General features: G+C 50.9%; 6 protein-coding genes across 6 annotated transcripts; 4 read left to right on the forward strand and 2 right to left on the reverse strand.

Moving 5' to 3' along the window:
* Positions 1-128: 128 nt before the first annotated feature.
* ASPGLDRAFT_148450 (PICOT family protein) lies at positions 129-1,331 on the reverse strand. The gene is made up of 2 exons (XM_022541963.1): positions 398-1,331; positions 129-337 (listed from the first exon to the last, which is right to left on the reverse strand). Exons 1-2 carry the CDS (start codon positions 1,124-1,126, stop codon positions 266-268), a joined length of 801 nt encoding a protein of 266 aa, XP_022401243.1. The 5' UTR covers positions 1,127-1,331; the 3' UTR covers positions 129-265.
* Positions 1,332-1,823: 492 nt separating this feature from the next.
* ASPGLDRAFT_25242 (RNA exonuclease) lies at positions 1,824-4,110 on the forward strand (the record flags this gene model as incomplete). Its single annotated transcript, XM_022543467.1, has 2 exons — positions 1,824-3,985; positions 4,086-4,110. The coding sequence occupies 2 exons, from the start codon at positions 1,824-1,826 to the stop codon at positions 4,108-4,110; spliced, it is 2,187 nt and encodes a 728-aa protein (XP_022401244.1).
* A 186-nt stretch (positions 4,111-4,296) lies between these two features.
* On the reverse strand, positions 4,297-6,070 carry ASPGLDRAFT_25243 (uncharacterized protein; the record flags this gene model as incomplete). The annotated part of the gene is made up of 2 exons (XM_022543468.1): positions 4,297-5,722; positions 5,790-6,070. The coding sequence occupies 2 exons, from the start codon at positions 6,068-6,070 to the stop codon at positions 4,297-4,299; spliced, it is 1,707 nt and encodes a 568-aa protein (XP_022401245.1).
* A 546-nt stretch (positions 6,071-6,616) lies between these two features.
* ASPGLDRAFT_125282 (threonine aldolase GLY1) lies at positions 6,617-7,877 on the forward strand (the record flags this gene model as incomplete). Its single annotated transcript, XM_022540545.1, has 3 exons — positions 6,617-6,704; positions 6,764-7,717; positions 7,771-7,877. 3 exons carry the CDS (start codon positions 6,617-6,619, stop codon positions 7,875-7,877), a joined length of 1,149 nt encoding a protein of 382 aa, XP_022401246.1.
* A 1,153-nt stretch (positions 7,878-9,030) lies between these two features.
* Positions 9,031-12,134, forward strand: ASPGLDRAFT_125849 (serine/threonine-protein kinase; the record flags this gene model as incomplete). Its single annotated transcript, XM_022540595.1, has 2 exons — positions 9,031-10,310; positions 10,370-12,134. The coding sequence occupies 2 exons, from the start codon at positions 9,031-9,033 to the stop codon at positions 12,132-12,134; spliced, it is 3,045 nt and encodes a 1,014-aa protein (XP_022401247.1).
* A 647-nt stretch (positions 12,135-12,781) lies between these two features.
* On the forward strand, positions 12,782-14,140 carry ASPGLDRAFT_148461 (putative alpha-1,6-mannosyltransferase subunit; the record flags this gene model as incomplete). The annotated part of the gene is made up of 3 exons (XM_022541964.1): positions 12,782-13,226; positions 13,282-13,567; positions 13,615-14,140. Coding segments are annotated over 3 exons (1,257 nt in total), but the record flags the coding sequence as incomplete, so codon positions are not given.
* Between the last annotated feature and the right edge of the window lie 202 nt (positions 14,141-14,342).

Raw genomic sequence — 14,342 nt, forward strand, 5'->3', positions numbered from 1 at the left:
TAAGCCTAGAGTTTAGAATTTGTTGATATCTTGTATATATAGCATGAATCTTGAAGCCATGAGAGTTGAAGGTTGTGAGATTTCATTTCATTTCATTTTTTTTTTTTTTTTTTTTTTTTTTTTTTTTTGCCCACTGGAAGGATGATATAACAATCGCTGAAAAACATCATCTAAACAGACAATTCGATGCACCGCAACTGAACACGGCTAAGAATTGCCATTGGAATTTTTGTAGATTAACACATAAGGATGCTCTCGAATGCGACTAAGCGCCAGCCGGCTTGTTAACAGAGAAATCGTTAAAGAAGTCCGGGTCATTGTTCAGCTCTTCTTTGACCTGTTCGAGATCAGTTAGCAAACGATTCCTGGAGAAATAGAAAGAGGGAATGGCACATACAATATCCAAACCACCAACCAATTCACCCTTAACCCACAACTGCGGGAACGTAGGCCACTCCGCATACTCCTTCAAACCCTGCCTCACATCTTCATCGGCCAAGATATTAAAGAACCCATACTTAACACTCCGCTCGCGCAGAATCCCCACCAAAGTCCGACTAAACCCACACTGCGGCGCGCTAGGACTCCCCTTCATAAACAGCATAACCGGCGCAGCCTTCACCAACTCCTCCAACCTCGCAAACAGCGCCTGCTTCGACTGCTCCGCAGAAATAGGCGCCTGCGTCGCAGTCGTGGGGGCATTATCCTCTCTGGGCGTCGCACTCAGCGGCGGCGGAATCTGGCTCTTCGGAGCACCAACAGCACCACCGTCAGAAGCGCCGCGGCCGGCGAAACTCTCAACGGCGTCACGCACGCGAGCTGCGTCGCTGCCGCTGATCGCGTCGAGGACCTCGCCGCCGCGCACGATAACGACGAAGGGGACGGCGGTGACGTCGTAGTCCTCTGAGATGTCGGGAAGTTCTTCGGCGTTGAGGCTAATGAAGGAGACGGAGGGCGGGGTAGTGACGGGGTATTGGGACGCGAGGGTGGAGAGGACGGTGTGCATCTGGGCGCATGGTGCGGCCCATGGCGCGTGGAAATAAAGCACGAGCAGGCAGGATGGGGGGATGGAGGAGATGTACGAGGTGAAGACGGCCTCGTCTGTGACTTCTTGGACGGTCGACATGGTGGTGGTGAATTTTATGCAGTGCACCGCAATCGGAGGGGTTATCTGATGGAGGGGCAGTGGCTGGAGTATTGGAGTAGAGAAGAAGTGAGTGGCCGGCCTTGTAGGTGAGAGGGATTAAGGCAATAAATAAGAGAGAGGGTACTGTATGTCAGACCAGTGCCCAAAGAAAAAGCAAGCACGAAGAGGGACAGAAGAAGGTTGATGGGCGATGGCGAATTTTGGCTTATCAGATCGTTACCATAATTACTGTACTTGTACTGTTTCGCCCGGTTTCGCTCCGGAGATGGATCTCGGAGGTTCTAATGATCCGCGCCACACCCGTTGATATGGAAAAAAGGCACCGAATGTGATATAGACACTTATTAATTCAGAGCTAATTACACGGCTCTGAGATTGAATTAGAAGGCTAATTATCGCCCTACCCCATTCTTTTTGCCCGTTCTATCCGGGGGTATTCCTTAGGAAACGATAGTGCTATATGTTATCGATAAGCTATCATCACGTGCCGCAAAAGTCAGTTAGTCAACTGTTATAACAGACAGGCAAAAGCAATTTCTCCAATTACGGCCTAAACCAGAGGTCGCTCGTTTCGCGCGAAGAAAAGAAGTTACTATTTTTACACCTTATACGATTTATTTTGCTATTCGTCGATTTTCCCCGGCCGCGCGATTGACGATTCCCGATCCTCGGTGCGATGGGAAAGCGAAAGTATTCGGACGATGATGACCCAGTCAAGGATACCTCTGGAGCTAGCAATGGCTTCGGAGTGGCACAGTTATTGACGCAACTCCAGAACGCCGATACAGAACCCAAGGACGGCGCTCCGGAAGAGTCGAGAGAGTCGCAAAACGGTGACGGCGGCGAATCCGACAAACAGGTCAAGAAGCAGAAGCGGGTGGACGGTGAAAAGGTCAAATACCCTGTTCTGACGTATGTGGAGGGCAGGTTATCGTCGTCGATTCGCATCGCGGATCTACAGGGCCTGCTCCTCTATTGTTTCGCGGATGGTGTCGCGCCGCAGTGGATATCGATCAAATATCCAGGGCATGTCCGGAAGATTGTCGTGTTGATGGTTCCGGGGTTAGAAACTGGAATGTTTGACGGGACAATATCATTGGATTCGCATTCCCAGGAAGCCGGTCCTGAGGCAGACGACACGCAGGAGAACTCGGAGGACGTCAGAAAGGAGGATTTCCAAAGGTGGAAACAAGGACTTCCTCCGGAAGACCGGTCGCATCGCTTTAGCCCTCGTTCACTATCGCGCGAGAACCTTGCGGAGCCATTGCAGCCTCTGGCAGACATGTTTCCGCATGTCTGGCCTGTGAAGACGCCTGGTGACCCCAAGTACAACAAGGTCCACTCTCCACTTCAGGCGGTTCTTATGTCTTCTCTCCCGAAGACTAAGGAGAGCGGGAAAGGCCCTAAACCAGCCAGAGCAGATAAGTTTGTGCCGAAGCGGACTCCAATCACCACTTTCATCAGCTCCAAGAATGATCTACAAGAGAACGACTACGTCTTACACCCATCTCTCCTACCTACGGACCAGGAAAAGCGCGCCAATGAAGAGCTCAGGAAGCGCACTAGCACCTCGACCGATGATGGATGGGTCGACACCCATGTTCCGAGTCTGGAAGCTGCAAAGATACCCGATACCGAAATCCAACAAGGCAGCATGACGGCGGGTCACAACGTGCTTGCCATGGACTGCGAAATGTGCATCACAGAAGGTGGCAAGTCGGAACTCGCCCGCGTCAGCTTAGTCCGCTGGGACGGCGAAGCCGTGCTGGATGAGTTTGTAAAACCGGAACGGCCCATAATCGACTACCTCACCAGATTCTCAGGCATTACGAAGGAAAAACTGGACCCCGTTACGACAACCCTCGCTGATATCCAACAAAAACTCCTTTCCATCCTCACCCCTCGCACCGTATTGGTCGGACACTCGCTCGATTCCGACATGAACGCATTAAAACTTACCCACCCATTCATTGTGGATACCACCATCATTTACCCACACCCGCGCGGGCCGCCGCTTAAATGCAGTCTTAGGTGGCTCACGCAGAAATACCTGGGCAAGGAGATCCAGAAGGGCCAAGCAGGTCATGACTCGATCGAAGACGCGATTGCCGTGCTCGACCTTGTGAAGCTGAAATGCGAAAAAGGCGAACGCTGGGGCACCAGTGACGCCTCGTCTGAGAGCATCTTCCGCCGTCTCGCGCGCTCCCCGCGCTCCGGGAAACCATCGGCTGACAGCGAACAGCAAGAAGGCCGTACAGGTGCAGTTGTTGATTGGGGAAACCCGGGGCGCGGGTTCGGCGCACATGCAAACGCCGCCATTGGGTGCAGTGACGACGATGGAATTGTGAAGGGCATTTCGTCCGTTGTAAATGGCGACGAAAGCAACCCCTCCATCCCGCAAGGTGGAGTCGACTTCACCTGGGCCCGTCTACGTGAACTCGAACTCCTCCGCGGATGGTGCAATCGCGCCCCGGACCCGAACAACGCAAACGAATCGACATCCCTAAACCCTTCTCCCGAAGAAACAACACCAATCACTTCCACCGATAACTCAGCATCCGCTGAGCCCAAACTCTCCGACACCGTCTCCCAAACCGTCTCCAACATCTCTCGCATCTACGAATCCCTGCCCCCATGTACACTTCTCATGGTCTACTCTGGCACCGGTGACCCGCGAGAGGTTAGCCGCTTACAAGCCATGCACAGAACGTTCCGCCAGGAGTACAACTCGCGGAAACCGTGGGATGAGTTGAGTGTTAAGTGGACGGATACGGAGGAACAGGCTTTGAAGAAGGCCTGTGATCGGGCAAGAGAGGGTTGTGGGTTTATGTGTGTGAAGTAAGCTATTTGTTTGCAATATGTAACGACGCATATATGGTTTTGGGTAGATACCATGATCATCTATAGAATTTTTGGACTTGACTATCTCTGTCGATAGAATTGATCGATTAGAACCAATCTAGCTAGCTACCACCTATACCTGTACCTGTAACACCAATCCGTACATATAAAATGGCCAAACTTTTGTCGTACTTGTACAACCCCCACGAAACAACAACAGAACCAAGACAATAATACAAGCAGAAATGGTAGAATCGAAGAAAAATAGCTAAATAATACAATTATAGAAGGGCAACTCCATTTCAATCTTATCGAGCCTCCTCCGTCTCCATCGCTTCTTCCCGCTGCATCGCCATCCGCGCCATATAATCCCGCGCCTTTCGTTTCTCCGCCTCTTCCGTATTCTGAGGCGGGTTCTCTTTTTTAGAATCCGTGGCTCCCATGCCTTCTCCTTTGATGATCAAGGGCTCTTGCCCTTTGATCTCGACGGTTGGCGGCGGCGGGGCATGTTCTGGATGGTTCCCGTTTGTGTCTGAATGTCGACTCTTGCGACTGTTTGCTGGCGGGACTGATGGTGCTCTTGATCGGCTACGTGTACTCCGTGGCCGAACTGGTCCGCGTCTTGTTGTGGATTGTTGTTCATCGGGACTGCCGTCCCAGTGCGAGCGCTCTTTCTGCGAGCCACCGCTGACGTTAACGGTCTGCTCATTTAAGGGAGTTTGCTTGGGCGCTAACGGCTTAGGGGTCGTGAGATCGGGTTTTGTGGGTTGAGAAATTGATTTCCGTGGCCGGCCTGGTCCTCTCTTTCCGGGTCCGCCGTTGGATGGAGTTTTATCCACTGACTGGGAAACACGCGGACGCTTGATGATGGCATGTTGCTGCTCGCTGCTATCGCGTGCTGAATCTATCGTATTACCGAGGGTTGGGGTTTGTTGCTGGTGTTGAGGGACTTCAACGTTAAGTCTTGGTGAACCTGGCGTTGATTGTGCATATATCGAGTTTGCCATGTTGCGAGCTTCTTCGGGATCTTTTAATGGGATCTTCATCGACTGCATCGGCGTATCCACCGCGGAGAAATCATCGAAGATGTCTCCTTCATCGTCGAAAGAATCCGCAATAGGCTCCGTGCGCCCACTTGGAAACGAATCTGGCCATGAACGTTTTCTGCTACCATGCAGTATACTTGGACTGTGGACTTGCGGGAGTGCCCCTTCCATGTCCGCCATAGGTAGAGACTGCTTCGCTGCTTGCTCTTCCAAGTACCGGTTTTTCAATTTCACTGCCTCCATTTCCAGTTTTAGTCTTTCGATTTCCTCCGACTTCGACTTGAGTTCCCTTAAAACCGTCGTTATCATATCGTAATCGCTGCTCGAAGGGTTCCCTGTTTCAAGGGAAAGTCGACCAGGACCGTTCAATTCGATTCGAAGCGCGGTGAAAGCCTGTTTCAGTTCCGACATGGTATCATGCAGATTATTGACGGAACTCGAAATGTGATCGATGCTGAAGCCCTGATGTTGGATTTGTCGCGATACAGACACGTCATATCCATCCATTTCTGTCGAACCAGCAGGTATCAGAGCACCTGGCTGGATAGATGTCCGATCCCGTCGTCCTTCTTTAGTCGTCGAATTCAGAATGCGTTCGAGCGCTCCTTCTTTGAATATGGGTTCGACCGTCCGCATCGTCACAATCTCCCTAAATGCCACTTTCGCGAGCTTCCAAAAGATGTTGGGCCTGCAAATTATTAGCCACCCTCATGCGCACATCAATTGCCTCGTCTCTTCCATCCCCTTGCACTTACCCATTCTCCAGTGTACACAGGACACCCAATTTCTGCTGACAGAGCTTGCATGAGATCTCCTGAAGGATGCGACCCCGTAACAAGTTCATATCCGACGACTGCGGCACTTGCTTTTTCTCCGACGAAATCGAAATCCGATGAAGATCGACGCTTAGCCATCCCGCAACGAGGGAGTAGGAATTTGATAGCTTCGCCCAGTCATTTTCGAGCGCAGCCAGCGAACTCGAACATCGAGAACACTGGCACAGAATGGCGGGCCGCGTGAGCCTCGAGAGATCCATGGTGATAAAATAGCGATATATTATAGTAACAGCATTCCCTGCAGCACGCCACACCTGCTGGCGGTTGATGAAGAAGTTGCCGCGCAACTGCGAGGGCGCCCGCAAAAAGTCCAGAGAGATCTCGACTGCTGACTCAGCAGCCTAACAGACACTCTAGTGGGTCGCATTAAGCCTTTTCCGGTAATTGATAGGAGAGTGTCTACGTCATTGGCCTAAAGCGGTTAGGCGGTCAGGAGTGACGGGCATTAGGAGCGTCATGGTATGGTATGGTACGTATGGTAACGGGCCCGGTGCCATGGTGCGTTTAATTAACCTACTCCGTATTCATTACTTACCGTACACCCCGCATTGGCGGTTGCTTTTGATGCAGAAAAGTCACATGGGCCACTTGCATCGAATTGCTTATCTCGAGCTTACCTTTTCTTCTCTGTTTCCCCGCATAATTGGTCGCTAATGAAACAAGCGGTGCGGTGTCTCTCCCGTCCACTACCAGTGTCTCGACCGGTGGTTCCTTGGAAGAGAGGTGGATACGGTCAGAGAATCACCATGGCAAGTGTATCAACGGCCTCTAACGGCGCCAATGGCAAGCCCAATCATTGGCATGGCGCCGGCGCTGCGGAGTTTGACATGAGAAGTGAGTTCCGCTGTGCTTGCAGGTACTGAGCATGCCACTAAAGCGCCAGAGAACCTTAGGCGATACCATGACTAAACCGACCTTGTCGATGCTTGACGCGATCTGCCAGACTACCCTACTCGACGATGTTTTCAACGAGGACCCGGTGACAAACTCTCTACAAGACTATGTGGCAGAGCGGACGAAGCATGAGAGCGCGCTACTGGTCATGTCCGGCACTATGGGCAACCAAGTCGCAATTCGAACACACTTGGTACAACCGCCGTACTCAGTCCTTTGCGACCATCGCTCTCATATTATCTGCTACGAGGCAGGAGGTGTTAGCGCATGGACAGGAGCCACGGTTCAGCCTGTTATTCCAAAGAATGGCATCCATCTTACTCTGGAGGATATCCAACGGCATGCAGTAATCGAGGACGACGACCACTACTGTCCTACGAGACTGGTCAGTTTGGAGAATACTCTGGATGGCATGGTTATGCCTCTCGGAGAAGCTCGTCGCATTGCAGACTGGGCTCATGCGAACAACATCAAAGTACACCTTGATGGTGCGAGGCTTTGGGAGGCCGTGGTTTCCGGGGCAGGGAGCCTGGCAGATTACACTAGCATCTGTGACAGCGTGAGTCTCTGCTTTTCGAAAGGTCTTGGAGCTCCCATTGGTAGTATCATTGTTGGGTCCAAGGACTTTATCAAGAAGGCCCGGTGGTTTCGTAAATCAATTGGCGGTAGTACCCGACAAGCGGGTGTGATTGCTGCAGCTGCCCGGGTGGCTATTGAAGAGACCTTTGGTCCGGATCCATATGGAAAAGAGGGTAAACTTCAGGATGCCCATGTCAAGTCCAGGAGAGTAGCTGCACTTTGGACTAATCGTGGAGGAAAGTTGCTGCACCCAGTACATACCAACATGGTATGGTTGGATTTGGAATCTTCCGGAGTAGGGCCCAATGACCTGTCAGAAATTGGGAAAGAAAAGGGCCTGAAGCTGTCCGGGGGACGTGTTGTCGTCCACTATCGTAAGTACCCTTGACTGTTGGAAGTATTCACATTTATTCTAACCAGCTCACAGAGGTGTCCGACGAGGCTATCGCGAAACTGGAGCAGGTGTTCGATGTGGCACTGAGTGGGCAATATCAACGCAGCAACAACCAAAGTAAGCCGTATGGCACTAGATAATAGCAGTATAGACTCGACAACTGTATTCTCTGTACCACAATAGACCGTTATCGTCGTACTGTAACTCTGCACACTGCACTGTACCTTAAAGTATATCGCGGTCCATAAATGGTAATGCAGTCTGATTGGTCGGGGTTGTTGAGGCCTTAGGAATCCATACGTCAGGTGCCAAGTTGATGTCTGAGTCCGCAACTCAAAATAACTAAAGCGGAAGCTTCAACTAGGCCGACTGCTTGTTTCTCGGACGACGACCTCGACGGGCAGGCAGGCAGACAGCATCGCGTCATTGTCGACTTTCTTTGGTGCATATCAACCTATACTGAAACAACCTCTTTGTCTGTTTATCCTGTGGATGGGCAACACGGACCTGTTCTATTGCGTGAGTTGATCTATCCATCCTCCCTTGTATGGATTGTTTGGAGACCGATAACTGACCCTGCCATCATCTCTACAGGATTACCGATCGTTGCCCCTCCTTCCTGTCGCTTTGTGTGTCCTCCCTTTACCACCTCTTATCTCAATGTTCCAAATCGACTGCACTCGCGATCCAAACTGAGTCTACCGCCAGCGGATCAGGTTGCGACAAGCAGCCTCGTTATCCAGCTCTCAATCCTTGATCTGCCAACGTGACTCGCGCGCCATCAGAAAACTTTCGCGATCTGTTTCCTGTCTCCTACATTGCGAAGTACATACCAATCTACGGGATTTCTCGTTAGGCGACGCAGTACTCCGGCTCGAGATCACACTGAGCAGCTGGGTCTTTGGAACATACATATCCCCACGGTCTTTTTGCTGCAACTTAGTGCCTCTTCCCTTTCGCTTCTCGGCTTATTATTGTTATTCGCATACATTTTTTGCGCCTCTCTTTGTCGCCCTCTACAGTTTTGGTACGGGTGGATTTGTGTACAATCTCTTGTTTTGGATAGTTCAGGCTACTGTCGAGTGAGTGGAATCCAGTCCAAAGATCTTTCTGGTTATCAGTTTGCTAATGCATGAAAGCAAGCTGTGGTCTTTGGACTGTTTCATTGATTGCATTGGCCTTGCAAAAGTCATCGGTTGTCAGCGGAGATACCCTAGCTCTGTTTCTTGCCTCTAGTCGCTCCTTTCTCCCTTTCTTTGTCTTCGGCTATCCGTCTATCTCTTATTCGCCCCCATGGAAGCAACGCAAGAAGCCACCCAGCCATGCACGGATCCACGCCGCCTGGGCCACAACAATTCTGGTCTGCTAGGAGATGATGTGTCGGATGTCATTTGCATTCTACACCCTAACTCGCTCTATGCCCATGATGCAGTGGCTGCGACTGCTAATATCCGCCCCGACCACATCTTGCAAAGGGAAAAGCTGGCATATGAATCCGCCGATACTGCAGCACTAGATATCGCTCTACGACTCTCGTCGAACGTCCGTGACCTAGGCTCTGGCTTTTGCTTTGGCCGCAACCCCTCACGATGCGACATTCTTCTATCAGCCGATGATAGTTCAAAGCGGATCTCCAATTGTCACTTCCGGATTTATCTCACAAACGATGGCATCCTAATGCTCGAAGATACCTCCACAAACGGCACCTTGGTAGACAATAATCGTATCCGCAAAAATGAGGTCAACAGTCGAATGCTCACAAACGGCTCCGTCATCCAGGTGGTGCATGGCCCCCAGGCTTCAGATGAAGTCAGGTTTATTGTTCGAATGCCATCCCGAGATACGTTTGCGATGCAATACACAGAGAACATAGTCCGGTACCTTGAGCGAGTACAGAAGCATCAAACGGGAGTTGCGCAACCTATAACTCGCCAAGGCTCACAGCCTCTGCAGTGGGCGGTCGCCCAGACATTTGGAATGCATTGGACAGGAGGTGCAAAGTACAATATAACCGGACAAATCGGCAAAGGTGCTTTCGCAACAGTTTACAAGCTCGCGACGAAACAGCATGGCATAGTCTTCGCAGCCAAAGAGCTCGAGAAGACTCGTCTATTGAAAACCGGTGCCCAGAAGGTCGACAACGAAATGAGGATTATGCGAGATCTCAAGCATCCCAACATTGTGCAATATGTTGATTATCATGAGCACGACAGATGGATTTACATCATCATGGAGTATGTGCCTTGTGGAGAGTTGTCTACCTACCTTCATAATTGCAGGACAATCTCCGAGCCAGTGGTGCAGCAGATGACTCGACAGATCTTGCATGCGTTGAAGTATCTTCATAATCGCAGAATTACCCATCGAGATATAAAACCAGATAACATCCTCATCTCGTCATTCGAGCCTTTCAGAGTCAAGCTCTCAGACTTCGGGCTTTCGAAAGTGGTGCAAGAAGAATCGTTTCTCAAGACCTTTTGCGGCACGCTTCTGTATTGCGCGCCCGAGGTGTATCCAGAGTACGCAACCTATCGCGCTGGTGAAGTTAGGAAGAGGCGTCGGTTTGGTGATCCGTAAGTTACTTTGAACTATCTACTTCGTTGCTTCAAAATGTCCTCGCTGACTGAAATAGGCCGCCCAAAACGACACCGTATGACCAATCCGTGGATATATGGTCATTTGGTGCTGTCCTCTATCATATCCTGGCTGGAGTTCCTCCGTATATGGGCTCAGCCGAAGATAGAGGCTCCAAGATGCTACGGGTTATCATGACAACTGACCCAGACTATGATCGCCTTCGCCAAGCGGGCATTTCAGAAGCTGGTATCGATTTCGTTTCCCGGCTCCTGAATCGTGACCCGCACTCCCGGCCCAATGAGCGAGAGTGCTTTCAACACCCGTGGATTGCCAATGTTGAAGACATCGATGAATACGAAGACGACGATGTTCAGCCCAACGACTTTGGAGGAGCTCTGTCGGACATCGGCGAGGATATCGAAGGAGAACTAGATGCATCTCAACTCTCACTCGACGAGGATGCAGAGGAACCCGATTCAGCTGAGGGCAACCAGCTGGCCCAGTCAAAACGACCTCGAATTGACAATCCCCCGGCAGATATTCGCTACCCATCGCTCCCGGCCCTCGAAACCCTGAATAATATCCAGCCTGGTCCAGAGAATACACCTAAGCGTCTGTTCGGCGAAATCACCCCGGCTGCTCTCCCCAGCTCGCACGCATTGGGTGTGGGTGCCAGTATGGAGGCCTACGATGGCGACGACTATAATGTTCGTGACTTCTATTCCTCAGCCGGTGAGTCGATGATTAGCGACGCCAGCAGCCTAAACTCTGTCATCCCCCTTCCCGAATTCCCTTTTGGCGGTTCTGCCCCAAGTTTGATGGGTGCTGAGAACCAAGTTCGGCAGTTAAAGATGAACTCGTCCCAACCAGACATATTCACGGGAGTCGAAATACCAACGAAACGAACTAGTCCAGCTGACAAACACGAGGCCCCGACAGGTGGGAACGTCCCAACCCCAGGTCGAGCGAGCCGCAGCCAATCAACCCCCAAAGCCTCGAAATTTAGTCGTCGAATTGAACTCCCCCTTCCCGACAGCGCCAGCAATAGTTCCAGCAACGGGAGCAAGCCAGCAAGTATCGAAAGTCACAGCAAATCATCTACCAAATCACCTACTACACCAGCCGCTGCGGCAGCAGTTAATGATGAACTGGCTGTCACACTTGATGCTCGAACCGGAAAAGAAATCCCCATTCCCTCCGCCCCGAATTCCCAGCCCCAGTCCGACTGTATTCCCCCTGAGCTTAGTATTCCCCGAACCATTCCCCCTCTACAGTCTCGCAAAAATCGGCCTTTGCTGGGAAAGCTGACAAGCGTTCCGGGCTCCATTCTCGACATTGCTATCCGTTTGGAAACCCGAATGACATCTTGGGGACGTGGCCCGCTGGCAACCGTTTGCTATACAGATCCCTTGGACACCCGCATACCTGCCTACGCCCTGGAAGTGACATTTTGGACCCCAGCCATTGAAGCACGGATCGCGGCCGGGGATGACTGGATGGCCATTCCTGGAGTGATGGCAATCCTTTCCACGAAGACACGCAACTGCATTTGGGTCAACGACACGGAATTACGGCGCGGTGACGAGAATGGACGCCCGGGGCTTCAGTTTGGAAAGCTATACACTGGAGATATCATTACCGTTTACAAACAACGCAACAAGTTTCTCAAACTCCAATGCGAGTTTTACCATGGCGATAGTGCCCGTCCACGACCAGACCACGAGAAAGGTTTCACCGTTCGCAAAATCTTGAAGTCGAAGAAGGAGGATACAGGCGCCAATCGTCAACCGGTGCAGAAGAAAAACAACTTGAAAAAATAAACTTGGGATTGTCCATGCACAGAGGACTTATCTTACGGCTGTTTGTTCTCTTGACTGATGTATCCCGTCCTGTCTCTACTCTTTTTGGGCATGGTTTTTTGTATTTGCATTCTCTCTCCTGTTTGGATGTGCCACGTCTGAGACTGGATCGAGTTATGAGTGATGACTGCATACATATCCATAGAAAAAAGTACATAGTTTGGGATCCGAGGTGGTAAATAACAACCTGCAGATGGCTTGATTAATGTTGTTTCATCAATCCCCCACATCCATGCGGACGGTATTTAAGGTCGCATTTAGGGTCCAGTGCTTCATGTAGTTGTATGGCCGTTTCAACCCCTTTTACTATTGTACCACGGTCCTTTACTTGAATTGGTTACTCTATTGTAATTTGCCGGGTAATAACGGTTATCGCTTCTTTCATGTCCAAGTTGTGCATCGTTCTTTCCTTTTCGGTGGTCGACTGTTACATCTTGCTTCGATATATATCACCATTCTCCCTCACCATGAACTTTTGCGCCCACGCTCCTTATACCCAACTGTCGACATTCGTTTTTGGAGCCTATTCCTAATTATTATACCATTCGCTCGTTATAATATTTTTTCAAACGATCCTTTACGCTTCCTGCGGCGGCCAATCATCCGCCATGTCTCGCTCGCGCTCACCCTCCCCTGCACGTTCCAAAGCCGGCTGGTCAACTCCCAGCCTGGCATCTCTAACCTCTCGAAGCGGCACTTCCTCCCCGAACAGCGGTATCTCTACACCTATCTCGATAGGGTTCAGTGGGATATCCTGGGAAACGGCCAGAGCCAAAAGCGACGAAGTACGACGGAACAACGGCTTCTTCTTTTCGAGGTCGAAGAACAACAAAGAAGTCTCACCCTTGCCGCTATTCCAGACGGAGAAGTTGGAGAGCGAGGGCTTTTATGTGGATAAGGATGATGTTGGGCGGGAGAAGTATAAGAGCAGTTCGCATGGATGGGGGCGGCGGCTGCTTGGGTTTCTTAGGAAATTGCTGCGGAGGAGGACATTACGGGTGTTGACAACGCTGTTGATTCTGGGTACTATGGGGCTCTTGTTCTTTTGGACGTGTGAGTGCTACCTGGCCTTGTCACTTTTGATTTTGCATGACTGATGAATTCCTAGCCGTGGTTGACAGCTATCGGCGGTCACTTCTGGGCGGAGGACCTAAATTCGTCGTGATAGTTGGATCGAACACTGAAGGTGGTGTTATGGCGTTGAAGGGTGCACGTGAATGGGCGATCGAGCGCAACAGCATCTGGAATAAACAGCAATACGCCAAGCGATGGGGGTACGAGGTGGAGGTTGTCAATATGATGGCTCAGAAACGCTATTCGCACGAATGGCGAGAGGGTTGGGAAAAGGTTGACCTTATTCGCGATGCTATGGACAGGCATCCGGATGCGGAGTGGTTGGTATTTCCCTTTTGACTCCATGTTCATTGCTAACGCGTCCTAGGTTCTGGTGGTTAGACCTGAACACATGGATCATGGAGTCCTCGTATTCGTTGCAAGACCACATATTCAACCGGCTAGATGCCATTTCCTACACCGACATCAATACCTACAATCCTGCCAACATCGGCCCTCCTCCATTCTCATATCCGCCAATCAAGAAACCCCCAGCCGACTTGATACTGACCCAAGATTGTGGAGGGTTCAACCTGGGATCCTTCTTCATCCGACGTTCTAGATGGACAGACCGCTTGCTAGACGTCTGGTGGAATCCTCTTGTTTACGAGCAAAAACACACAGAATGGGAGCACAATGAGCAGGATGCGTTGGAATATCTTTACGAAAAGCACCCGTGGATCCGTAACGGCGTTGCCTTCCTACCCCAGCGGTTTATCAATTCGTTTCCGCCGGGTGCGTGCGGCGATGGTGCTGACCCTAAAATACACTACCAGGAGGATGACCATGATTTTGTGGTTAGTATGGCAGGATGTCAGTTTGGTCGTGACTGCTTGAGCGAGATGAAACGATTCAGTGGTCAAGGCACTCAACTTCAAGTTCAGAAGCGCTGCATTGATAGCATAAAGGATTTCTTCCGCAAGATATTCAAGCATGGCGGCGAGCAGGAAAACCATCAAAAAGCCGTGGTCACGCCGTGGCCGTCAACCTGAGCCGTCGCTGGGTACGATTTACGATTTGACGATATCTTTACGGACTGCTTCTGTTTCTGTCATC

The sequence above is a fragment of the Aspergillus glaucus genome (assembly GCF_001890805.1).
Source record: "Aspergillus glaucus CBS 516.65 unplaced genomic scaffold ASPGLscaffold_9, whole genome shotgun sequence".
NCBI classification, from domain to species: Eukaryota; Fungi; Ascomycota; class Eurotiomycetes; order Eurotiales; family Aspergillaceae; genus Aspergillus; species Aspergillus glaucus.